This window comes from Daphnia magna, linkage group LG7 (assembly GCF_020631705.1).
Source record: "Daphnia magna isolate NIES linkage group LG7, ASM2063170v1.1, whole genome shotgun sequence".
NCBI classification, from domain to species: domain Eukaryota; kingdom Metazoa; phylum Arthropoda; class Branchiopoda; order Diplostraca; family Daphniidae; genus Daphnia; species Daphnia magna.
The window spans coordinates 10,898,488-10,924,839 of record NC_059188.1 but is presented as its reverse complement, the minus strand read 5'-3'; the positions used below and the strand labels follow the sequence as shown (position 1 = coordinate 10,924,839).

General features: G+C 41.4%; 1 protein-coding gene across 7 annotated transcripts; it reads left to right on the top strand.

Moving 5' to 3' along the window:
• The first annotated feature begins 296 nt into the window (after positions 1–296).
• Positions 297–26,288, top strand: LOC116926877 (zinc finger protein ush). 7 transcript variants are annotated; one of them, XM_045176817.1, is made up of 8 exons: positions 297–416; positions 815–910; positions 2,875–3,025; positions 19,809–20,306; positions 21,787–21,891; positions 22,051–22,279; positions 22,396–24,032; positions 24,139–26,288. In XM_045176817.1, the coding sequence occupies exons 3-8, from the start codon at positions 2,986–2,988 to the stop codon at positions 25,371–25,373; spliced, it is 3,744 nt and encodes a 1,247-aa protein (XP_045032752.1). In that variant the 5' UTR covers positions 297–416; positions 815–910; positions 2,875–2,985; the 3' UTR covers positions 25,374–26,288. The 7 variants fall into 7 exon arrangements, with proteins under 7 accessions (XP_045032752.1, XP_045032753.1, XP_045032756.1 ...); XM_045176818.1 differs by lacking the exons at positions 297–416; positions 815–910 and adding an exon at positions 2,533–2,735; XM_045176821.1 differs by lacking the exons at positions 297–416; positions 815–910 and having other exon boundaries at positions 2,533–3,025; positions 22,396–23,551; positions 23,618–24,032.
• Positions 26,289–26,352: the final 64 nt, after the last annotated feature.

Here is a 26,352-nt window from a genome sequence, read left to right as displayed (position 1 = left end):
CGGAAACCAGATTTTCAAATTTGTTTGTTTTCGGGGAAAGGAGGTGAATAATAAAAACAAATCCTTCAAACGACGGACCGGCATGGTAATAGATTTTACGCTTCAAACGTAAGCAAGATCACATTAAAAAAAAAAGTTATAGATGTTTTTTCTTAAAGTAATTTGTAAAATTTTGAAATTTTCTTCTTTTTTTAGCTTAAATCTCAAATATTCCCAGTCTCCCAAAAACTCGCATGCAATTTCAAAAGTTGACAGAAATTGGTCAAAAATCCTGGAAAGTGGCAACTCTGCTGAACGTTAGATGGCATCCGCTTTAGGTGCCATTTTCGAGTCGAATGGAAAACGAGATGGTCAGATCATTGGAAAAAGATAAACACCGATGGAAATATGATAAAATTTTTCCCCTGCTGCTGCTGGTAATTCTACTTTTACCTTAACGGGCCCATGGAAAATTCCTTGATGCCGGGTCTCGATAGCCAAAAAATCGTTTTTAAGTCTTTCGAGTCAGACCGTTATACTCGCCAAAATCGTGATTGCATCGTTAATTTAAACATGTTTTATAAGATATTTTTTGTTTGCCTCCCTGCTTTGATACGATCTAGTGGTCTTTCAGGGCCAGTCAAGTCACTATTAGAAGAGCTATCTCTGTAAATCTCTTAACTAAATATGGAAGCTACACCTGTCATAAAATGTCTTGGGGAGTTGCTGGATTTAAACTGGTGTAACAAGTTGAATTCCTTAATGTCACATGAGAAACAAGTTTTTAAAATGTAGACTTTCAAGTGATGATGTTGATGCCTAATTTTCTTGACAGGTCAACCGATGTGGAAAAAAATTCAGGAGAAAAATGAATTGAGCTGCTGACATTGGCCTATTCTGGAATACATCAGTTTGCATCATAATCAGAAAGGTAATATGGCCTCTTTTAATTCCTTATCCAGTTGTAGCTATGACTTTAGTCTGCGTAGATAAATTTCTTTGCTTTATTTGAAATTTGAGGCTGTGATAACTTTTTGAAAGCGACAAGATATTTTCTAAACTAAAGCTTCACTAGATCTACCCAAAAGCAAGCAATCTTTATTTCAACATATAGATAGCAATTACTTGTTACACCAAAAGTACCCCGCCAGGGTGTGTTCTGTTATTTCCCGCCCGAATTATTTTGGGTAGCTTTTTTTCTCTGAATTTATTAATCACATCGTCATGGTTTCAACTGCGCTAGGTTGGTTTACGTTAACGATCACATCATCGCCGTGTCTGATCCTTTTCGATTGCACTATATGATGCAGCGAGTGTGGGTGTATGTCGAAAATATAAATTACGCAGAAACCTCCATAGAAGGGAAACTTGTGTGATTAGCATCACACACACACACACACAAGAGAATTCAAACACATCCTTTGTTATTCAGATTATTTTCCCTTTTTTTTTTTTTTTTTTTTGTGTAAGGACAAGAGAAGGAAAACGCTGGAACTGTGTGCTACAATCATGACTTGAAATCTTTTGATCTATTACGATTATATGCGTCTCGCATGATTCTCTCTTTCTTGTTTTTGTTTACTTTTTTTATTTCTTTCCTTTTTTCCAAGATCTTTATTTTGGTGTGACCTCCAGATAGGGTATTGTGTGTGTGTATACATACGAGATCGAGGTTTTGATTGCGCTCGCCTCTTTTCTATCTCTGCTCTTGATAAGCAGAGAAAATAGGGGCGGCCGAATAGCGTCACGTGTCACTCTAGCGGCCGGAAGCATCACGCACTGAAATTCCTTGTTGGTTTTCTTTTTGTTATCCTTCCGTCATTTTCAGCTTTCAGCGGTTTATTGATCGCATCTAACGGGATCCGCTGATGTTGCGTTTCAAAATCCCGCCGTTAGATGGCATGATGCTCGATGGACGTACGTTTTTATTATTATTTTTTTTTCCTTAAAAAAAAAATTATTATAATCTATTCCTTTTCTTCTTATATTCTCCCCCGCTGGAAAACGATACTTTATTGTGTCATGACCAAGATGCTTAACAGGCGTCAGAAAAAAAAAAGGGGTTTGTCTTCCAACAAATGAATACAGACACACCTGTAGGCACGCTGTTTCATTTCTTCTTTCACATTCTTCTCCCTAGAAAGAAAAAAAAAATCATAACAGATGAAGAACACACTGTGCCCAGGAGCCAATCATTTTATCGTTAACGAGCTTTGCGTGTGTGTGTTTGTGCATGTGTTCTATTTTTCTAAAAAAAACTCATTTGACATGTCAGGACACCAGTTGTGGCGTGTGTTAGATGTGGATCTCTATCTCCGATCCTCGGCCAAACTAGTTGACGTGGTGCTAGGGGGATAGGTGGAGTCAAACAATTTAAAAGAATCCGAAAAAAAAAAATTTTAAGAAAAACAAACTAGATGATCTATCTGAATAAGAATGTCAAGTAGGAATATTAACAGCGGTTGTAAGCGAGCCGCGGGCTAGCCGTGTGCGGCTGTGCGCTATAAAAGAAGACAAAAATTGCTATCCATTCAGTTTGAAAATGTTAGGCAATGATACCCTCACTCCCCTTCTGCTCGCTTCTCTTGGACCGTCTCTCTTTCTCTCCTTTTGAGCGCAAAAGAAAAGTGAACTGGAAGTCGGGTTCGTGGGGCCATGCAGCCGCCTCCGGTGGCTGCCGAGAGACCAGTAGTCACTCGCGTGCGGTGGCGAGAGGACGTGTTTTCCTCCAGCAGTGACCACGCCTCTCGTTTCACGTTTGTTTTGTTTTCCCTTTTCACTAGAATTTTTCGAAAAAAAGACAATTGCGCGCAACACATTTCGTTTCAATAAGAAAGCCACATTTTTGTTTCGAATTCAACGAAGACTTTTTGTTTTGTTTTGTTTATTTTTTAGTTGGTGTAAAAAAACAAACAATTCCTTTGAGCTGTGTTGGAAAAAAAATTCAAAATCTGCCGGTTCTTACATCGGGACGCTGTTGAAGAATTTTCAACAAGAGAGACTATTATGTCACGGAGGAAGCAGAGCAATCCGAAACCGGTGAAAAGTAAGTCCCTCTTAAATTCATATTTTTTTTTAAGGCCTTGCGAAAAAATTTTGGCACAAGAAAAATGAAAGGAGGAAATGAATTTTTCTTTTGGCGAAATCGTGTTTTTGAAAAGAAAATGGCGTGGGATTTTTTTTGGGCAAATGGATCACGTTTGATTGTCACATGACTCGATATAATTGCCTGCAGAAATAGGAATGGCGATTCGATTGTTTCGAGCTATTTTTGTACACGAAACAATCGAAGAAATCACGACATTAGCATAGAGAAATTTGCGTTTAGAATTTTTTTTTTTTTATCGAGAAAAAAACAAACAAACAGCGTAGGTAGAAAATGCATTACAGCAACGATTGGGGCGTTTCCTTTCCCTTTTGATTTTATTCTCCCAACTTATTTTCGGATCTGATTTATTGAAATATTTTCAACCAATGGACTTTGCGAGTGTGTGTCTCACTTTGATGATTTCCCAATACTGAAAAAAAAAACGAGATCGCCCGCCCACTATACACAACGTGTCTATAAATGGCCAAACTGTTGAAACGGGGCGGGAAAAAAAAAATGCCTTTCTCCCACATTTTTTTTTTATTTTCTGAAATCCCGCAAGCAAATGAGAAAAACCAACAGATCGTTATATGACGCAATCGTGTATACCGGCTTATTAGCTATAAGCTCTTTCGCATGTTCTCCAACTTGCATACGCAAGTGATACGCTTCATTTTGATTCGGTCGCCTCTTGATTTGTCTTCTCGTCTCCCTTTTTATTTTTCGTTAAAAAAAAACAAACAACTGGCACTGATGGATGGCGGTCGGAAAACTCCACCACTAACTACCACAGAAAACAACCAACCCTTATCGCTTGCCACCAATCAAAACGTAGACTGTCGATTTTGGACGGTGGCCCGGGCTTTATTTTTTCGTCTTCTGTAATCTTTCGCTCTATACACACCACCCCCCCTATTCTTTTCTTTTCTTTTTTTTCACTTGTCTTGTAACGATGTATATAAGTTTTTTCTGTTTTTTTTTTCTCTTTAGCTTTCTGTCTTTTTTTTTTTTTTTGTGTATCCGCTAATTTGGTCTATTTTCGGTAGTCGCTTGTCTATTTATAGTCCCGTTTTAAAAATGGCTACTACCTGGAAAGAGAAAGAAAACAAGGTTTTCTCTTCTTATTCTTATCTTCCTTCTATTTTTCTTTCTTTCCCTTTTTTTTTTTTTTTTGTCTTTTTCTTTTGCTGGGGGTTTGATTGGGATTATGTTGATTGCTCCACTACTTGTTAATATTCATTCTAGCGGAATGTGTTGATCGGATCCCAGCGCGACCCGAATTCTTTTTTTATTTATTTCTAAATTGAGTTTTCCTCGCATTCGCGAAAAACGCATTCCTTTTGATTAGAAAAAAAGAAGGGAAAAAAAATTCAAATTGATTTTCTTCATTCTTTAAGTGTTTTTCTTTGGCGGGCAATTTGAAATAAAAAAAAAATGTTTTTGAACTAATGCACATTTGAAAACAGTGCGATGCTGTGCACCTGTTTCTTGTTTACCTATCCGACACGCAATAGGCAGTTCACTGCAAAATGTAGTACGTTTTATGGTTATATTTAGACCGCATTTTAGTACGGACGCAGAAAGATATAGACGGGCAAGCGCTGGACACAAAATCGATCGGCGGGAATGAAAAAAAAGCGACACATCCGCTCGACCATTTATTATTTTAATTCTTCTTTCGTTCTGTATCCGTCGTCGATCGCACGACATGGCGTCCTCCTTTTCAATAATTCCTAAACGGCTTTCTGCCCAGCTCCGGTGTTACGCACTACATACACTTTACATGGGGACCTAAGCGAAGTATAAGGACATTTTATTTTTATTTTATTTTTTTAAGGAGAGATGGGACTGTCACGCGGCGACGTTCCTTCTCTTTCGTGCCTTGTGCCACTGTTGCCACATTGCATTATCTAAAGTTTTAATAGATCAAAGTCGCTGCGATTCATATTTGATCGGAGATGAAGTCCCCCCCTCGCTTCATATGAAACGGGCCCAACTATCCAATCCGTAACATGGATAGAGAAAATCCATAATGATTTGATAGTTTGGCTTGAATTATTTGACCACGCCCTATTCAAATTTTTTTTCTTTTCATTTATTTATTTTTATTTTTTTAATTTTGACCAATGACTGGCACGTAAATGTTTACGTGTCGTCGAATAAATTTCGATTATTTTTTTCTTTATTGTAGAAATAAAATAAAATAATAAATACAAGACGCAGAAGAAAGAAATTCAGACGAAAAAGAAAGAAAAAGAAAAACTTGAAAGGGCAGTAGCCACCAGCGAACTGAAAATGATTTCGACAAAAAACAAGTTGATTTGTATAGTTTACGTCGATGCCGACGACAATGACGAGTTTTCCGTGTTGTTGTATATAAGGCCAGCTCTTATATGCACAGGAGCATGGCCGGCTCATCTTGATTGAAAAATCCGGGAAGCGCAAGGAGGAACGATTGGGAGAAACTGGTTTACCTCCTATCCATCCATCCATCCATCCATCCCTTCCCCAAAAGGGAAAATGATAATCTCTCACTCACTTTTTTTTTTTTAATATTTTTGATTCCGACTTTTATCAGTTATTATATTATTTTATTTTATTTTATTTTATTTTTTTAAAGGATGCGGGATTGGAAGGGGGGAGATAAGAGATGTCTTCAAGATCCATCAGCGTGTTTGACGGAAATAATAATCCGAGTTGGTCAAGAAGAAACCAAAGACTTGAATGAGGGGGTGGATGAGGAGATTCTCCTCCCGAGAGCGTCAGATTTTTTTTTATTTTAACAAAAAAAAAGGAGGAGCAACTTTATAAAAAAAAAAAACGTTTTCGGGACGGGATGGCGCCATCTCTCAACTCCCGCTGAAGCCTCTGATATGGGCTTTTGATTAACCTGCTCAACTCCCCCCAGAAAAAAATAAATATAAATAAATAAGGAGTGATGCTAGTAGAATCGAAAAAAGAAATAGAAATCATCCGGAGAGAGAGAGAGAAGAAGTGAATGCTCAGATAAGGATCATCAAACAGAAAAAGAAAAAAAAAAGGTTTTTTTTTCTTTTCCTATTTTGCATATCTTTCGATCAATCCGACAGCACACACAGAGGGGCAAAACCTTCGTCTACCACTGCTACTACCACTACTACATGGATATTAAATGAAGAAAAAAAAAGGTGGATAGATACACCAGCTACTACTACTACTATTACTACTATCATTATTATTATTTTTTTTAAACCAAAGAAAAACGGCAAGCGGCTAGCCGGACTCGAAACCGGGATAGATGTGTCGTGGGGGGGAGGAGAGAATTACACGCGTCCACATTCCATTTCGTTTCAATGCGTTTACGACTGCAAATATGACTGCGTGTGCGTCGGCTTGTCGCCCCTTTTCTCTTTCTCTTTATATAAAAAAAAAACTATGTTTTATCTTTGAAAAATATTTGTCTTGATTCATTTATGACGTTGACACTTTTGTCGGCGCATTCCTCCCCACCCCGTATACTCGTTGGTCCCGCTCGCATAAGAAAATCGTGTTGCGTTATTTATAGTTATTATTAGGAAAGAATCAAAGAGCCTTGGATTAGTCCTGATGATCTATCGACACCCAAAAATAACGAAGAAAAAAAAAAAGAAAACCTTGAGGAAAAAAAAAAAATGAAATCTTTTTCTTGATTTGAAATCTCTTGCATGCGGGCATCGACGGGGCGGCCCTGACGTTTCAAATGTCTCGATCTCCTTTGTGTGTTTGTGTGGAACTGTATAAATATCGTCAGTAGCTGAAGAACAAGCAAAAACGAATTGCTTTTCTTTTCTTTTTCGAGAAAAGGCATCGGCTCCCATCCGCCCCGCGTACCTGTTCGGCATATTAATAACGATACCTTTCCTGTATTAATCTTTTTTTTTTTTTTTTTTTAAAGAGAAAAGGAAAATTCATTTTTGTTTTGATTTTGTGGAGTGTCTTTCAAAAGAAGTGAAGGACTGGGTGGGCACACACACACACATTTGGAGGGGGGGCAAGACTCCCGCCGTCTCTCGAACTGCGATACTGATGGAAAGAGGAGATAAATAGGAAAGAAAAAACAGACGAATAACAGACGAAAGAAGAAGAGATGAACAAGAGATTTGACTCTTACGAGAAGAAGAAGAAGAAGAAAAAAAAAAGGTTTTGATTTCTTCTAAAGCTTTTCTTGTCAGTTTTTTTTCTATATCCACACACACACAGAGCAGCAGCAGCAGACGAAGAGTTGGTTATCTTTCACAGGGAAAGAGAAACACAAAAAATGACGTAGACAAATCCCGAGTGAGTTTTTCTTTTTTTTTTTCTTCCATCTTCCCAATCAAATAAGAATCGCAGGGTGGAAATAGATGGCGTCGCTCCATCCTGATAACAAAGACAGCCCCAGCAACAGAAGCAACAATCTCCTTCCCTCCCTCCCCCCAAATATATTTGAATACAGTCCGTTCAATGCGGCGGGCAGCTCTCGATCCAAATGTCCTTTCCGTGTTTCTCTTTTGTAGTATTTCCTCTCATTTTCTTTGGGTTTTTTTTTTCTTTGAGAATGAGAGAGAAAGAGAAAACAAATGCGTAAGATTATACCGGAGCAAGTTGCTCGTAGTGATCTAATCTGAATAGCTCTCTCTCTCTCTCTTTTTCTGTTATATAGCCTCCGTTGCGCTTTTATTCGGCGTGTGTGTTTGTGTATAGATTAACGAAAAACAAACACACACACACAACGGTGTGTCTTGTGTTTGTTTGCCCCATGACACCCAACCGAAAAAAAAAAAAAAGAAGAAGAACGTGACGGTATGCGGCCCGCTGGTCCAATCGTGATTCCATCCGCGTTCGTTTTCCAGCGATTTTTCTTCTTTTTCTCCTGGAGGGCATTTCGTGTTTTTCACCTTTTTTTTTTTTGTTTTTGGTTTTTATTTGCTTTCAAAATCATCAGCAAATCGACATTCAAAATTTTTTTTTTGTTTTGTTTAAAAATAAAAAAAAAATTTGAATTTTTAATTTATTTCAAAATCCGCGCCATTTTTGAATTTTTTTTTTTTTTTTTTACTACTGGTTTCCCAATATCTGATTGAAATACCATAACATTCGAATGAAAACATGCGGGATGCTTGATGATGATCGCTGTTTGTTCCCATCTTTTTGTTTTGTTTTGTTTTTTTTTTCATTGTTGTGGGTTGTTGTGCGGTAGGGAAGGGATGGTTATTACAGGCCACCCACACGGACGTATCATAATATTTTTATACATCACGAAGGCCTGTTTGTTTTCTTTCTTATTCGTTTGAATGGCTCGCGCCAAAAAAACAATAGGGGATATCTATTCCGTTTTTATTGTCGTATAAATGCTTTCCGAATGAAATTGCATCTATCCTTTTACACACACACACGCACACGCTGTTTTCTCGCTTCTTACCCCCCACTCGCGTAAAAAGGAAAAAAAATCACGTGGATGATTTTTAAGTTCCCCTCTTTTTTTTTATTTCTACATCGAATCATTAGCATATCTGGGGTCGTGATCTTAGACCAATAGAGGAGACCATCACACAGACCACACACACACACACGCGCCGTGCATTGACGATGAGCGAAGGGCAGGAGGACGCTGCGATTGGATGAAATTTGTCTTCCTTTTTGTTTTGTTTTGACTTTGACTTTCTCGCATTATTTAGAATTTCTTTTGTTTTGTTTAACCGCAATGACAATACGATGGCGAAACAATAGTGCCGGCCTCTATCACCGTAGCCGTGCTCAAGTGTTGAGAAGATCGTACACAGAAGGAAAGAAAAAAAGAGAAGCCAAATCTTGTATATCCGTTTCCATCGGATTGGAGGCATCTGTTTGTGTTGCATCGCTTCTTGCATCCATCTCGATGTGCCAACAAAGAAAAGGCAGAAAGACTTTAATTTTTTTTCATTTTTTGGTCTTTTGTTTTCGCTTGGCCATGTCCCTTCTCTTTGTTGGAAAAACAAAAAACAAAGTCCAGTTTGAGAATCTCGTATATCCGTTTCATTTCTTTAAAACATCTCATTGTTGGAAGCTCTTGTCGTTTGTAGTACTTGTTAGTTAAACATGATGTTGAAGGGGAAAATCATCAAAGTTGATGATTACAAGGGCTGATTTCTGCTTGTAACATCACGCTGGGGCACCCCGGATAGAACAATGGTCTAGTCAGCTATTGGTCGTTGTCGTACAGTCTTTTGTTTCTACTAATCGGACCAATCGGGACCACACCAAAAATCAAAATCAAAAAAAAAATGAAGGTAGTTCGGTTAGGACTGTGCCCGCCCCTTGCGATCTGGAACGTTCCGATGTCATTGCTTACATTATTATATTCCAGTTTCTTCGATTCATTTTTACACGCTGTAGAGGACAACAAGAGAAAAGTGAGTGAGTCCATCAATATATCATCTGACATATCGCTCTCGCTCGTTGGGTTTGCGCTGCCGCGGTAAAGGAAATATATTTTAAAAACAAAAAAGAAAAGGGGGCAGCCGAGGGCGGTGTGCGGGAGCGGTTGTGTCTGGCGATCAGCGATAAGCAACACACACACATATAGTCGTCGGGAATTGCATTCACGCCGTATATACACAAACAGGCAGAGGATGGAAAGAAAGAAAGATGGGGGGGGGGGGACTAAAGGGAACAGGAGCAAAGAGAACGGCGATAAATGTTATCGATAAAGTCTGGGCCAAACATCACATGCGACTAACCAACAGCCCCACAAGAAGATGATGATGATGATGGCAGCACCACCGACTTTCTTTATCGCACTCCGGCCAGCAGATTTTGTGTGTGTGTGTGATCCATTCAATCGAATTTTGATGCGCGTAATTTTTCATTAAATTTATTTGATTTTTTTTTTAAATGTTTTTTTCATTCATTTTTATATTCGGTTGCGGGGGGGGGGCAAGAAGGATCTAGACGCTGCTGGTTTATAGAAAATGATTACGTTGTCGGGTGGGGAAAAGGAAGGAGGAACAGGAGGCTGGTGGAAATAGGGAGGGGATTTGGCGCAAGTCGCTGCTGCAGAGGGAGAAAAGGGACGCGGCACTTGCACAATTGCAATTGAATTCTCTCTTACCATCTCTCTCTCTGTGTCGGTCCTTTCGCTAACTGGCGTCGATCAATACAACACATCCTCTCTCCCTCTCATTCTCCCCTCTTATGGGCCTTCGTTCTCTTGTCTCTCACAGATTTTTTAATTGTTTTTTTTTCGTGATTTTTCACGCAAGACGTGAGGAAAAATTCAACAGCTGTCCCCGATGTCGTTCACGATCGATACAGCCGATCGCCTCAACTGACGTTCATTTTGTTTTGTTTCAATGTCGCGTCTTTCGTTTCTCTTTTTCGATGGACTAAATAGAGAACAACATGTTGTACCGGTCCACCTTTACACACACACACACACACGCAAAAAGAAATGTGCGCTCACGCAGTCTCTTGTGATGTGTCTACCTCTCAAAATATATGTACCAAAAAGCGTTGCTATGGCGACGGGCCAGCCTTTCCCTCCCTGTGCACACCGTTTGCCTCCCACCCCATCACTACTTAATCAACCGTTCCACCCCCCCAACCCCCCCTTTACTAACTGCGAAACTCTTGACGACTCTTGTGTATAAAAGGGGAGGGTCTATGTGTATAGCGAGACTTACTACTATTACCACTATTATTACTCGCTCCTCTCTCTTTCTCTCTCCGGCACTGCAAATGAAGCATTTTATTTTTTTTTATTTTTAAGTACAGTTTTTTTTTTTTTAATCATTTTGTTTTATTTTTTTGTTCTTTGAACCTTTCCCCCCCTTCTTCTTTCTGGTAGTACTCCCCTCTTCCAAAATGGCGATTGCACGCGTATTGATTATATATGCATGTCCTTCGAAATCGGCGACTCTGGCCAGGTTTCAAAGTTCCAATGAATCTGGCCGCTTTCTCAAAGGCCTACACCCCCTACACTCCCCCCACCCTTGCTGTAATGGAAACGAGCCATGACAATGTCCATCCTCCTAGCTCCGAAACTGAACTCGCGTGTATGTGTATACAATTGGTAGAAGCAAGTCAGCTGTCAGTCAACTCGTCTGACAACAGCAAGGGAAATAATAAAAAATTGATCATATATTTTTTTTTTTCTTCAAAGAATTTGATTTTTCCCTCTCTTTTGTGTGTGTGTGTGTGTTGAAGCTACTGTCACCCGACACCAGGTGACGTCGCATTTCTAAAGCCGTCGTATATGTATGTATACGTAACTTTGAATTGAAAACTTGCCGAATTATTTACGTACGGCGTTTGTGCACTTTGATGCGCAACTGCTTCGCGTGATTGGATGATATCCCCCAAAGTCCTACTCGCTTTATAGTGGCTGCCTATCTGGCGCGTTTCAGAATGTGTGGCTCTCTTCATTTTCGATCTGGATTCGTCTCATTTGAATTGATTCCAATCACGCGAAGCCTCGGCTCTCTGGTTTTGTTTGACTGTCTCTGACACACGGCGATAATTCCCTCTCTGCCGGATGAGGGAACATCTCAAATAATAATAACGGACGGCGTCGCGACGCACCCGCAAAACTTGATATCAACAGTATGCCAGCAAAACTTGCGTCTACTCGCGCGTTACGTAGGCCTTCGTCGTCTATTCGGGGCCAAATAGAGAGGAAAACATTTTTTTTTCATTTATTTATTTATTTATATTCTTTAACGTATTTTATTTTTTTATTAAATAAGGGGGGTTGGCTGCATAGAGGAAAGAAGGGGGTGTGCGGCGAGATAGCGAAGCAGCTTCGTAACAGTATAAATTCCAAGAAGGAAACGATACTGACTGTGTGTTTAAGGCCTTCTCTCTTCTTCTTCTTCTTTTTTTTTTTAAATCAAAAACTGCCCGAGTAGAAAAGCCAAAATAAAAAATATAGAGCGTGTGTGTGTGTGTGTGTGTGTTTAGCTTGAAAAGCATTGTGTGTATATCTGACGCTGATGTTCGCACAGCCTGTCCGTAATCGGGGTAGGCCAAGCTGGTGCTGCTGCTACCCAACAGATACGGCCCTGCGTAACGTATATGAACGTATACACTCTTTATTATGTGTAATAGTTCTATTGAAAGAAGGAAGAAAATAAAGAAAAAGAGGGAGTGGGAAGGGGGTTATAGGAGGAGAAGAAAAATGTGTGTGTGTTTGCTCGGCCTGCAAGCGTCGGTTTCAGACTGATAAGAAAGCCTTCTATATAGTAGTTACTGTGTGTGTCTGTGTGCGCACATAGTAGCCCTTTTTTTTTATTTATTATTTCGCTTGTGTATATCCATCAGTCTTTTGCTGAGTTATGGATATTGTGTGTGTGTCTGTGTGTGTGAGTAAATCCCCATTTTATTTTTGGCTGAAAAAAAAAATGGATTGGTTAGCTCATAGAGAGAGAGAGGCGTGAAAGAGTAGCGCTGGCTACCGGTAGATAACAGAAAAATTGTGTACATTATTTTTTGATGAAGAAGAAGAAGAAAAAAAAAGAATTTATTGTTTGGTTGCACATTATCGCATTAATTCTAATTCATAACAATTTCCCCGACAGCTGTTGTTTGCTAATACCCACAACCGTTCGCTCTCTTCAGTTCAAGCCTGAGAAAAATCTATTTTAGCTTGACCCTCACGTCACTCGCAATAGAATTTAAGCATCACCTATTCATTTGAATATTCGAAAATGAAAAAAAAATAAATAAAATAATATTATTATTATTTCATTTATAGATTTACCCTAAATCTCTTCTGATCTGAAGAGTAACACATTAAAAAAAATAGACCTTTCCTCCCACAACACCGATGCCAGAAAAAAATAGAATAATGGGAGAACGTATAGTTCCAAAGGGGTTGATGAAAAAAGATTAGGGTGTGTCTATATATTTGTTGGCACAGAGGATATCACGCATTTTTTTGTTTTTTATTGTTCTTTTTTAAGAGGAGATGATCTATGCTGGGGGGTGACAGCGGGTGGGTCGTGTGCTGAAGGCAGGGACGTTTGATTATCCAACTGTGATGCATTTTTTTTATTGTGAAAAGGAAACAAAAAAAAAAGCTGTTGAACGAGTTTTTTTTTATTTAGAGGGGCTTGTATCTCGTGCAACTCACACGAGCAGCGAAGAACGAACAAAGTTCACAATCTTTTGTGTGATTCCTCCTCCCCTTCCTCTACCGTCTTTTGATGGAGATGTTGAATGAATATATATATGTATATGTAAAATCAATGTCTCTCTAATCGAACGCCCAGGGGACACAACAGGCCAACGGGACAACAACAACAAAAAAAAAACCCAAAAAAAAAGAGAGAAGAAAAATGATTGACTTTTATGTATGCGTGTTATCTCTTCTTCTTTCTTTTTTTTTTTTTCGGGAACGAGGTCGCGCAATTCGGGACCGTATCATTTTCGACGACTTCCCAGTGCCTTATCTCTTCTTGCCATTCCGTTGCAAAGCCCACCTCCACCCCCCTCCACCACCTCCTCCTCCTCTTACAGTAGTAGTACACTACACACACACACACACACACACACACAAGACACACAAGACACACATACGCGGACAAAAAGTCACTCTCAGATAGATAAGACGACAAGATCCCGTCCAGCCAGTGCATGACAACAACAGCCATCTCCTTATTCTGCGCGCTTATATCTTTTTTTTTTAAATGCATATTATTAGTAGTAGTTTTTTTTTTTTTATTTTGTCTCTTTTTTTTCTTCTTTCTGTTATGTGGATTTTAACATCCCTTTATGATTTGAATCAAGTCCGACTGTAATCTCTCGTGTGTCTCTCCGTGTTTGATTCCATAGAAGCCCGCGCCCAAAACAAAATCTGGATTCTATCCCCCTTTCCTTTTTGAAGAGTAATTTTTTTTTTGTGAAGAGTTTTTGAAGGCTTTTCATTTTTTGATGTTTTTTTTTTCTTCTTCTTCATTAGAATTTTGTCCGTAAAAGGTTAGTCTCTCCATCCGAAAGAGATTTCTCGTATATAATATACATATTTTCATATGATTAAGATAAGACAAAATCGAGTTGGAGGGGAATGGATAGAAAACAACGTGAAATTTGTGTTAGGAATTAATTGAAAATTGTGTGCACCGAGAAAGAAGAGAGAAAAAAAAATTACGCGATGACAAATCTCGTGTTGTTTGTTTTGTTTTTTTCAAATCCAAAACGAGATATAAAGGGAGATTGATCGTTCATCGAATTGGAATAAATATCATCGTTCGTTTGTTTGACAGGCAGAAGCTGAAATAAAACAGCTGTGATTTCGTTTTTTTTTTTTTTATATTAATTATTATTATTATCTTTTTCTAAATTTTTAATCTTTGTGGGGAGGTAGTGCGGTATCGTTTCCCCCTTCCGGCTCCGTGTCTTGTGATTTGTACACAAATCTACGTGCGTGACGTTTATTAACGTTGCAGTATCATTCGACGCTATCTGGAAATATCTAACTAGGTGGTGACATTGTTTTCATAATTAAAACTCGGTGGGGTGGTTAATTAAACGCCATCTACCGATAAATAAAGCAAACGTTTCGCTAATTGCCGTTAGATGTCGCTACCTACGAAACGGAAAGGCCCTTAATATTACAGGATAAAAATACAACCTGAATTAAAACACCCTTTTTTAGTTTCTGTAAAAAAAAAAAAAAAATAAATAAATATCTTACGCAATCAACTCACACGTACATTTAAAATGTGTTTTTTTTTTTTTTTTTTTTAAATCATATCCTGGCCGGCATTTTTTTTTTTCCTTCCTCCCTTTTTTCTTTTCTCCTCTTCCATCGTTATCGGCTTTCTTGCAAGACCTGGCGCGCATCGTCGAGGCATATCAAAATCGCTGCTTTATCCCCTCACGCAAGGAGAAGCGGATTGATTTCTCCACCTCCTCCTCATCCCTCGCCTGCCGCAAAACGGTTATCTCACTCTCGCAGACGCCATCGAAACACACGCACACACGACACTGGCTTTGGCTGATGCTTTGCTTGTTCGTCTCCCTTATATCCTCGTCATTCTAATCGAAACTCTATGCAGTACATGTAATACACCCACACACACACACACTGACTTCATATGAAAATGATTTAAAAAATAATAATAATAATAACAATCTGTTTCTTTTATAAGAGACCCTCGGGAGAAAGAATGAGGATCCTTGCATCATCATCTATAACCCACATATAAAAATGTTTTATTTCCTCTGCGTTTACATCTTGAGTAGTTGTGTGTTATCACCGTAAACATCTTTCAGACATTTCTATTTCCCCTTTTTTTTTTTTCTTTTTCTGTACTCTTGCTTGCCTTTAACTCTCTAGATAGGAAACTTTGATATCGTTCTTATCTCGGCTGGGATTTTCATGACCGGCTTATCTCTCTCTCTCTCTCTCACATCCTGCGCGCACACAGACTCGCACAACCTAACCGATGTTCTTGTATTTATTTTATTATTATTTATAAAAAAAACTATTTTTTTTTTTAAACAAATCCGATTTATTTTGAAGATATTCATTTTTTTTGTGCAATGGGAATATGGAAGGATAGCTGACTGCGCGCTGTTATCTCGACTCGCCTAATCGTAACTTACAATCTCGAATGCTTTGATATCGATGGCATTACTCCCCTTCCCTTGAAAAGAATCTCGACCGAGTTACAGAGCGATGCTGCCAGAAAAAGAAATGGATCTTTCTTTCTTCCTTCCTTTCTTTTTTTCTCTCTCTCCCCCCACGTAAAAATAGAAGCGATGCAAAAATATAAATTGTTTGATCCTTCTATCGACTCTTGGACAACAAACAAAAGGGGGGGACCAATGTATAGAGCCCAGTAGGGAAGCCATAGCGACGAGGTGAGAGAAACAAGGTGACCGACACCTTTAGAAAAAGAAAAAAAACAACATCGGAGCAAAGAGAAAGGAGACAAGTCAACACTGGAAGGATGTCTGGGTGGTATGGTAGTAGCGGTAGTAGTTGTAGTAGTAGTAGTAGTTCCCCCTATGTTGCATTTCTCGCCATCTCCGCTACACACACACACACCAATAACACGCCAATGCCCAAAGAGTTTCCTGGGGAGCGAGTGTCAGTGTTGGACCGACCTCCGGCGAGTGAGGAAGCAACCAAAGAATAAATTTCAAAAAAAGGGGGGGAAAAGAAAACAGGTTTTTTTTTTTTTACCGTGTGTGTGTGTGTGTGTGTGTGTGTGCAGAGGAGGAAAGAAGAGTTGGTTTGAACGTAGCTCTTATTTGTTTTACATTGACGTTTGGTGACGATGTTTCAGTGGCGCGGTGAAGTGATTCCAGTGAATTTGTTGCATCGCTATTTTTGTTATTGACCAATTGTCAATTGTTTGCCATTCGGCCGCATACGGCGCTCTCGTACGTATTTCTTTTCTTTTCCTTTTTTTATGACTGCACTTCTCACTTAAGTCATCAAATGTTGGCAGCCGAAGTAAAACCGTGGCGTACGATGCGATGCAATAATAATGAAAGGCGCATGTGTTTGGTTTTTTTCGTGGTCGGGAGTGAACGAAAGATAAAGCAGCATTTTTTTTGTTGTTTTTCACGAAGAAAGTCGTGAGACATGAAGAGGACACACTCGCTATGCAATCGATTCCTCATTATCTATTTTTTTTTTTTGTTTTTTGTTTGGTTGTTTTTCCCCGATTTTTGTGTTTTTTTTCTGCCCGCGTCCCGACGTGCCTTCTTTATCTTTCCATCATCTGCCTAGGCTTTTATGCCCCTCTTGTTACTTAGCCATCCTACTACTACCACCTCTATAGCACCACCACCACCACCACCCCAATACTTTCTTCTTAAAAGTTCTTTTCCTCTCTCACTTTTTTTTCTTCTTCTTTCCTTTTATCTTGATGAGTTGGCGACTGGGGGGGACTTGCTTATCGATCGATCGTCAGCAAAGATAAGGAGGAGCTTGCTAGCCGTTTCGTCCTACTCCGCCTCCATTATCCGCCGTGCAGTCATCCCTTTCGTTTTCTAATTCTTCCCCTCCCTTTTTTTTTCTTTGCGAAAAAAAAAATAATTTTAAATGTTTTTCTGCTATATATCCTGAACGGAGAATGCGCGTCATTTAAAAAAAAACAAATATTTAAAATTCCCGCCTTAAAAAAAAAATAATAAATGTTATAGATATATTTTTAAAGGAAGAGATGCTGCAATCATTTTAGTCTTAAGCCTCTAGGGTTTTCTGAAAGATTTTTGTTTTTGTTTTTTTTTTCGTTCATGGCGGATGATGTCATCCTTTGAATGTGTAAGATGCTAATCAACATATGACCCCCGTCAAGCATCTCCAGCTCCCATATGTCTGTGTCTCTCTCGTCTCTGTGTGTGTGTGTGGAGTGCGTGTATTTGGTAATATCAAATTCTTTTTTTTTTTTGGTTCCTGTCAGACGGGAACGCCGCCGTTGCGGCGGATAAACATTCCCTTTCCCCATCCGCTTGAGAGCGATGATATAGAAAAAAAGGCGGCAAAGTGATTTGAATCGCTGGTTTTTAGAAGCTTAATCTTATAAAGCCGAATGATTTCGAAAGAGAGAAGAGAGAAGCTTTCAGGCTTATCCAATCGATGGATGAAAAATGCGGGCACTCTCTCCCGACTCGGTCGAGTCTCCCTTGCCAGATTGTCCTCGGTGTTATGTTCCTTATCGCATCAAAACGACCCTCGTCTATATATTCCCTCTTTTTTTCCTTTTTGTTTTTTTCGTTTGGTTTTGTTTGTTTTTTTTGGTTACACACACACGGCCAAATGTGCCTGTGAAAGACAGAAAAAAGAAAAACAATGAAGGAACATGTTCAAACAGAAATCAAAATGTAAATGAAAAGAGCAAGTGAGGAGCCAAAAGAAGTGTAAACAGTTCATTTGCTTGGCGTTGGCTGCGGGATTGACATCCCAAACCGAGGAATACATGTAATCTTTTTTTGATGGGGAGACAACAACAAAAAAAATAAGAATAAGATTAAAGGGGGGAACTCAATAATTTGACATGTTGAAGAAAAAAAAGAAGATGGTTCCGTGTGATTGAGTTTGAAAAGCGCGCGCTGCATCGTCCGCTTGACGTCACATGGAATATCTTTGCTAGTCTTATCCCCCTTGTATTTTTCTGTCACACACACGCGCGCGCGCTCGCCAATGTTCTATGACAGATCCGCTAAATCGATTGGATACAATTACGGTGCGCATTCACCGCCACCATCGGATAATATTAAAAAAAAGGGGGAGGGAGGGAGTTGATTGCGGAACGCGCCTTTCGTTCCAGCAGAGTGGTGATGATGACACGATACTCATCCGGGGATACTTGAAAAGAAAAAAATGAAATAATAAAATTTAAAATAAAAAAAGGGGCTCTGGTCGTACGTGAGTTCTTTTGATCTTTTGATGGAAGGCGTCCGATCCGTCGGAATCACAAGGACCTCGTTGATCAAAGAAGTGGACAAAATGTCACGCTACATTTGCCCGGCGCGTTCTTTACTCCCGTCACGGTTCAACTTAAATCATTTCTCTCTAAAAAAAATTTTTTTTTTAAATGCCACCAAATTTCAAATTATTGGATCAGTTTCCAAGTGCCATCTGCCGTCAGCTGATTTTCAATTTCAAATAGTGCGTGTTAGCGTATAAGGCGACGCACAATGTACGGTGTCAAAAAGCTGTTCTGCAGACGATGCTATCTGCCAATGGCGACTCCATCCATCTCTTAACTTGCATCTCAGATTTTTGTTGTTGTTGTTGTTGTTTTTCTTTTCTTAATTTCTGGATGGCAGCCCAAAAAATCTGAAACGGATGGAAAGAAGAAAAAAAGAAAGAAAAAAAAAAACCGCGAAAATAAATCGCATCCAGCGCAAAAAAAAAGCAGCAGGGAAGCGCTCTCCTATCAGCTGATGCATCACTGAGCCATAAATTATAAATAAATGAGTATGCGCGCGTGTGTGTGTGTCTGTGTGTCTGATAGGTGAGGAGCCCGTCTTAAGCTGCGTCCGCTCTTAACGCCCGCGGCCGTGGTGACCGTTTCTTCTTCTTCTTCTCCTCTCTTCTTTTTATTCTTTTTCACATATCGCGATAAAGCCATCATCCATCCGCATTCCGTTCGGATCAATTTCATTTTGGCTTTGATGGACGACATTGTTTTTCTCTCTCTCTTTTGTTTTTATGATTATCCCGGCTGTAGCCCCCCGTTTTATTCAGTCAAACGAAACCAAGTGGAAAGAGACCAGTGAGCTTATTTAATTTTTTTTTTATTTTAATTTTTTAAAAAGAATAAAAATCCCGCACGCGCCCGCTTCCTTTTGCACCCATCGCGTTCTTGCGGTGGATTCATCCGGGAATGACGGGTGATCCATAACGCGCACGCGCGCGCTCTTCTACGCTTTCAAATCGCCCGCCCGCCCTTTTTTTTTTGTTTTGTTTTTCGTGGTTCTACCCGGTGCCCCCCTCCCTCTTTCAACGTCGCATAACAATCTGAAATATTCACGCAGCGCATCGTTGAATTTCCCCGCTGGCTTTTATGATTATTTTATCATTTTTTTTTTTTATTTTCGTATTTCTTCGTTAAGTAACACAGGTGAATTGATCAGAAGAAGAGCGGCTTGCAATCTACAGAAATGCATCTCTAGAAATAATGTTATAAACTTCGCATTGCTAGCGATCGTCGATTCAACTGATTTCATTGGCGGAATTTTGTTTTGTTTCTTTTCTTTTTAATTTATTCTTTCTTTTTTCTGTTGTTGTTGTTGTCTTGATCAGGAGACGACGAGTTACCTGCTGGAATGGACGACGATAGCCTCAATGGCGGCGATGCAAAGTCGTCGGCATTGTCGATGGAAGAGGAGGAAGAACTGGAGGAGGACGGTGTCAGTTTAACGACGACCAGTTCCAGCGCAGCTGCGTCCCCTCCGCCGCAGCCACCGCCCGCCCATCCGCTTCCCTCTAACCGAGGCCGACCTCCGTCTCGGCCTCCGTCGGAGGAAGCGGATCAGCCGGCCATTAAATCGACTGTTGGCAAATCGCGGATTGCGCCTACGCCGCCGCCTCCGCAACAACAAGCGACGGCCAATATGGCGGCCGTCAAGCGGAGGCGCGAAATCGAACAGGACGAATTGATTATCATTCCAGGCGCATCCAGGCCGTCACCGCCGGCCCAACTCACCGTTCCAGGTCTACCCACTCAACATCCGCTGCTCAGCGCTGACCTTCTGCACAGCCTCCAGTACTTTGCATTGTTACGTCAAAGTATACCCAATGGTAAGTTGACTCCCTTTTTTCTTTTTTCTTTTTCGTTTTGCTATCGTGATTCATTTGTTTGAACGTATCGTGTGGGTTACAAGAACCGGAGGGACTTGTTTTCCCGTTCTTTTTGTTTTTTCTCTTCTTCTTGTCGTAGAAAAAAAATGAATCCAATTAATGGAATGGGGAAAAAATAATAAAAAATAAAATAACACAATCATTGATGATGATGCCGATAGATGTTTAGCCAGAAAGAGAGATAGGGTTACGTCCGTCATCCAAGGCCGACCGGATGTGTTTCGATTGATCTTTCAAAGAAAAATAAATGCCCCAACCGAATGGGATCTGTTTGATTAATCAGCTATTTAGAAAAATTGTTTTTAATTCTCAGATATAAATGCATGGCTTCGTTGTCGATACGTGACGTCAAAGAAAGTCAGTAAAAAAAAAAAACACTAACACGTCTAGTCTCTTGGATTTGTTCGATTTCAATTCTGTGTGTTTGTGCAGTGATTATGATTACGGAGGCTAAAATCCGCAGTTCCTTCCGGCCAACTGAATATTACAGTTGGATGATGATAACTAGTCGCTGAGTGAAACCTTCTTCTCTCTTCCTCCTCTCTCTCTCTCTCTCTCTCTCTCTCTCTCTCTGATGTACATGTTTTTGGCGACGTCCATATCAGCATCTCTCCATTCAAGGCCGTCCTCCCCCCGGAGAGAGGGCAAGAAGGCCGGTCCAAATCCCCTCCACTTCCAGCCTTTTCGCTAGATCTCCTTCCTCCACTATATATTATCCTGAATGTGTGTGTGTGTGTGTATATATATAATACGAGAGAGAGAGAGAGAGAGAGGAGTCGGGAAGAGAGTTAGCTAGTATACAGATTTATCTACATCTTGATTGCGCCAGCTAATGGAAACTGAACACGGCACCGCGACACACTGAACGCATCAGCGGCCAATCGGCCATCAGCTGCGTATTATCGCATCGACCCAGCAGCTGCATAATGTATTCTATACCAGTTCCAGTTTTTTTTTTTTTTTTTTTCTTTTTTTACAAGAAGAAAAGAAAGAAGAGAGAGAAAATATAAGGAACGCAGAAGAAGATAAAAGATGACTGGCCCTCCCGACTCGTTTTCAATTGTTATCGCTCAGAAACATCAAATCTCAATCGCCGGGAATGATGATTTCAAAGCTCTTCTTTTGATCCATTTTCAACTACCATTTCCCTTTTTTCTTTTCTTTTCTTTTCACAAAAAAAAAAAAAAGGAAAAGATAAAATTCTGTTTTATGCAAATTTTTTTTTAAATCTCCCTATCAGTTAAACTGGATTCCGTTGAATTGTCTTTCTGTCCGTGTATTTCTGTGTAAGGAACAGGGGCAACAAATAATTGACAACTCATTAATTTGAAACACGAAATTTTTTATTTATTGATTTACTTATTTTTTTTATTATTATTATTTATTTATTTATTTATTTATTATTTTTTTTTAAATTAAGGTTCTTTGATGAATTTGCCCGTGGCACCTCCACCTCCACCACCGCCGCCACCGCCGATTCCGAATCGATTATCTCCAACGCCTCCGGCTAGCAGTAAATCATCAGGTAACGAAGAACATTTTTCGTTTCCCCTCCCATTATTATTGACACCACAATTGTATGCAAGGAATGAATTATTAACATTTCTATTCATTTTTGTTGTTGTTGTTGTTTGATTTATTTATTAAATTTTTATTTCTATTTATTTATTTTTTATTTTTTCAGCTGGATTAAATCATATGTGCCCGTCGTGCGGAATCTGCTTTAGTTCGGCTTCGACCCTTAGCGCCCACGCTACGTACTATTGCTCCAAACGACCTCAAGTGTCACCGGCCGCAGCACCTGTCACCAGCGCGTCTCCGCTTCCCACACTTCCGACGCAGCCGGAAATGATGGCCAACGTTGCGCTGAGTAACGGCAGGAGTCAAACTCCCGAGCCAATGGACGAACTGGTGAGGGAAAGAAAATAAATAAATAAATCAAATGATTCCATTTATTTTCGCATAATTTAACGGATATTTTATTTTATTTTTTTTTTTATTCCATGTTTTTTGTGGTTTTTTTTCTGCGGCAGTTGAACGACCGTCCGTCGGCCCCCAAGATTAGACGCAGCGGACGCTATTACGCCTGCCCGTATTGTTCGTTCAGCGCCGATAAGCGAGTCAGCCTCAACCGACACATGAGGGTTCACGTTGGCCTGCCGCTTTTGGCCACCCATCCGGTCTCACCTCCTCCGCTTCCGGCTGGCCATTTGGAAACGTCGCGTTCCTTATCGTCCGACAGACCGACGGCCGGTTCTTCTCCAGAATTTCGCGCCATTAACAAGTTGCAGGAAGAGCCGGCCAGCCGGTCGGATGCGGGAGCCGATCGTTTCTGTTGCGATTGCAAAATCCAGTTTTCTTCGTTCAAAACGTACCAGGTGCACAAGCAGCACTACTGCCAGTCGAGGAAAGTGGCCGGCGCAAACCTACCGGCCGGATCGCCTGTCCCGTCTTTGGACAAATCCATTCCAGCTGGAGAAAGCCTGGCCGGACGAGCTCAGAACGCGGGCGGAGGTCCTATGACTATTCTGATGTTGCCGACTCATCCGCCGATCGTCATTCCGTTGTGCATCCTGCAGTCGGCGCGTTTGCTAACGGCTGATCAGCCCATGCCGCCTCACTCGGTCATCGTCTCGCCGCATGGAGATATCCAGTTCCGCGCTGATTCGCCCGAAGAGCCACGATCGACGGCCTCATCGGCAGTCGTCACTCCGGCGGCTTCGACTACCCCGGCCGCTGTGCTGGCTTCTGTTCCAGTTGTTACGGTAGCTCCATCCGCGCCGGTCACCCCCGTTCCTCCGGCCACATCTGTTCCTCCGGCAGAGCCGCCCCTGACGGCGAATTCTGCCACCGTTCCGCCGGAAACTGCGCTGGATCTCAGTTCTAAAACGAGCGAATCAGATCCAGCCACGGCGGAGTCGTCCAGGAAGGAGCCGCTAACGAAGGAGTCAGTTGCCAATAGCAACGCGATCGGAGGCATCCGCATTAGGGAGGAATTGGCCCACGTCAATCAATCCAGCCCCGACAATGCATCGCAACAGCAGCAGCCGGCGCTTCCGTTTCTTCCACCCAAAGTATTTGCCGAACTGGAGGCGCTGGGCATGTGCCTGGGCGTCCCTTCCGGCCACGACATGACGTCCAATCCGGCCCAGTGGCTGGCCATGCTGGAGAACGCCGTTTTGCAAGCAAGTTTCAAAGCCCCGCCCACCGTGCCCGTTGTACCTTCGTCTAATAAAACGGATTTGATCCAGCAGGCGCAGCGACCCAGCAGCGCCATCCCTTGCGAAGAGTGCAACATCAGCTTCCGGCGGATGGAAAGCTACCTGGTCCATAAGCAGTACTATTGCGCTGCCAGGCACCAGCAGCCGGGCAGCAAAGAACTGCCAGCTCCAGCTGCGGAACAGGTGAACGGCAATCAGCCGGAAGAACCGGTGGCAGCTCCTGCGATCCATCGCGATCCGGTCATTCAGCGGGCTAACAAACACGCGTGTCCGCTGTGCGGAATCGAATTCGAATCCGCCGTTGTCCTACAGGCTCATCGTAGCTTTTATTGCCCTAAAAGGGAAGTCGATCCGGCGCTTAAAAATGCTGCCGATGTTAGAAAAGTTAATGCGGAATCTTTGGCAGCCTCTCCCAAAGCATCCGGCCCGTCTCCCGGTCACAATGGTATTAAATTATTATTATTATTTATTTATTTTTTCCACTTTGAAAGCCGTGAATTTCTTATAAGTCATTTATTTATTTTATTTATTTTTTAAAAATTCTGGAACAGGAAGCCCAACGGCAGGTGGGTCGGGATCAATTCAGCCGCAAGGATGGAAGTGCCCGTGTTGCGACGTCGTCAGCCCTACGGCCGCGTCCGCGCAGAAACACGTAGAGACGCACTCGAACGTGCGGGCGTTCCGCTGCTCGGTGTGCGGATACCGCGGGAACACTTTGCGCGGAATGCGCACTCACGTCCGCATTCACTTTGATCGCCGGAATGCGGATCTGTGTGAGGATAATTACATCTCTTGCATAATGGGCGGCACGGGCGCCGTGGGTGAATTCAATCCAGCAGCTGGCGGAATGCCGAATTCGCCACCAGATGTCGATCAGATTTTCAAATCGTTGGGGATCCCGCCCGAAGTGTGCGCCAAAGTTCTTTCCGCCGCGCATCCGCCGAGCGCGGATTCTTCGGCTGGCAACGCGAGGGACAGGCGCGAACTTGGCGGATCGTCGCTGGCCGGTCTGCAATTTCTCCAGCTGGCCCAGCGGATCGCCAATCACTCACCGGGTCCGACAACCGGAGCCGGATGCCGATCAGACAAGTTATTTCTATGCGATCTCTGCTGTTACAGCTCGAGCTATCGGGGCAACGTCATCCGCCACTCGAAATTGGTTCACGGTCGAGAAATTAGCGAAGTGGCCGTCGTCAGTTCCAACTTCCTTCAACAGGCCGTCAACAACAATCCGGCGGCGATGGCCAAACCGCCTTTCCCGGATCCCAACGTGCCCGCAAATCGGATGAAGACGATAACGGATCATTCGCCTCCGCCGCGGCCGGCCCTAATTAATACGCCGTCATCGCTGCCGACGAGCAGGATGATGTCGACCGGCTCACCGGACGAAGCTATTCAAGTGAAGATCGATCCGGATGATGTCATGATGATGCACCAATCGTCGACTGGCGGCTCGAATTCATCGCATTCGGGCGAAGGTCACTCGCCTCCGCTGAGCAATTTGACGCCGGATTTCCATTCGGGTCCTGCGGCCACGGCCAGCGGAACTGATCCCTTCCGCAAGCACTGCAAATCGTGTAATATCACGTTCACCTACATGAACACATTTTTGGCGCATAAGAAGTACTACTGCTCTAGTCAAGCCCCTCTAGAGGATCAGGACCGGGACCAAGACAGGGACGAAAATCTAGACGAAATGGACGACGAGGATGACGAGTTGGAGGCCGAAACGTCAGCAAGTCCTCCACCGGCTCCCGCCCATCACTCAGAGGCCACGCCCACATAATCCCCCCTACCCCTCCCTACCCCCAACCCACATCCCACGTACATTTTGGAATTTTTATATCATCATCAGTGTCGCCCTTCCTTGGTATTCCTTCTCATTGGGGCCGTTCTTCTTCTTCTTCTTCAACAATCCATTTATATAATTCGGTTTCATTTTGTGTTTTAATTGGCACGTTGTGTCATTTGTTTTTGTCTTCAAATGTTCAGGATTTCTATTTCGACATATTGAACTTCAAATCGATATCAACTGAAGCATATCTATTACCGATGTCTCGTTGTGCTTTTTATTTCGAGTCAGGTTCAACACTTAATCATAATTAAGGGAAAAGGGACGCTATGTGCAATCTTAATAATCTATTCGTAATACGACATTGTCATTTTTTTTTTAAGTTGTGGAATTTTTTGTCCACCACTTCTTACCCCCCTGTCGAAAATCATCATCTTGAGAGTTGTGTTGTTTTTGTTTTTTTTTTCTTTTTCTTTTCTTTCTAATTTATGGCACAAAAAGAAGAAAAAAAAATGTGTGAAATCAATATTCGTGTCAGCATTTTAATAGGGCTGATGGAAGTGATCTACATATCTATAATTTGATGTTTATTTTTTGTTTCTTTTAAAACACAACTTCGATGTCTTTATTTTGTGTTTGGTTTTTTGTTTGTTTGTTCGGTTTTTTTCAAATTCCAAGTATATTATACGCAGAGGTTGGAGTGATTGAGGGCTTTGTTGCATCAAATGTGGTATATCGTGTAATAGGGGAAATCATCGATGTAGATCATCTCCACCCTCCCTCCCATTCTCAACACAGATCTATAACTCAGTTTATTGGTGAATCAATTATGCTCAGTTGTGCGTGACTGTCTGCGTACGTGAGTGTGCGTGTTTTTTTAGTGTCAAATACAAAGTCGTTAATATTCTACTGGTCTAGCTAAGCTACTAGACTACTGTTGACGCGACTGGCTTGTTTTGTGACAGGATCAACA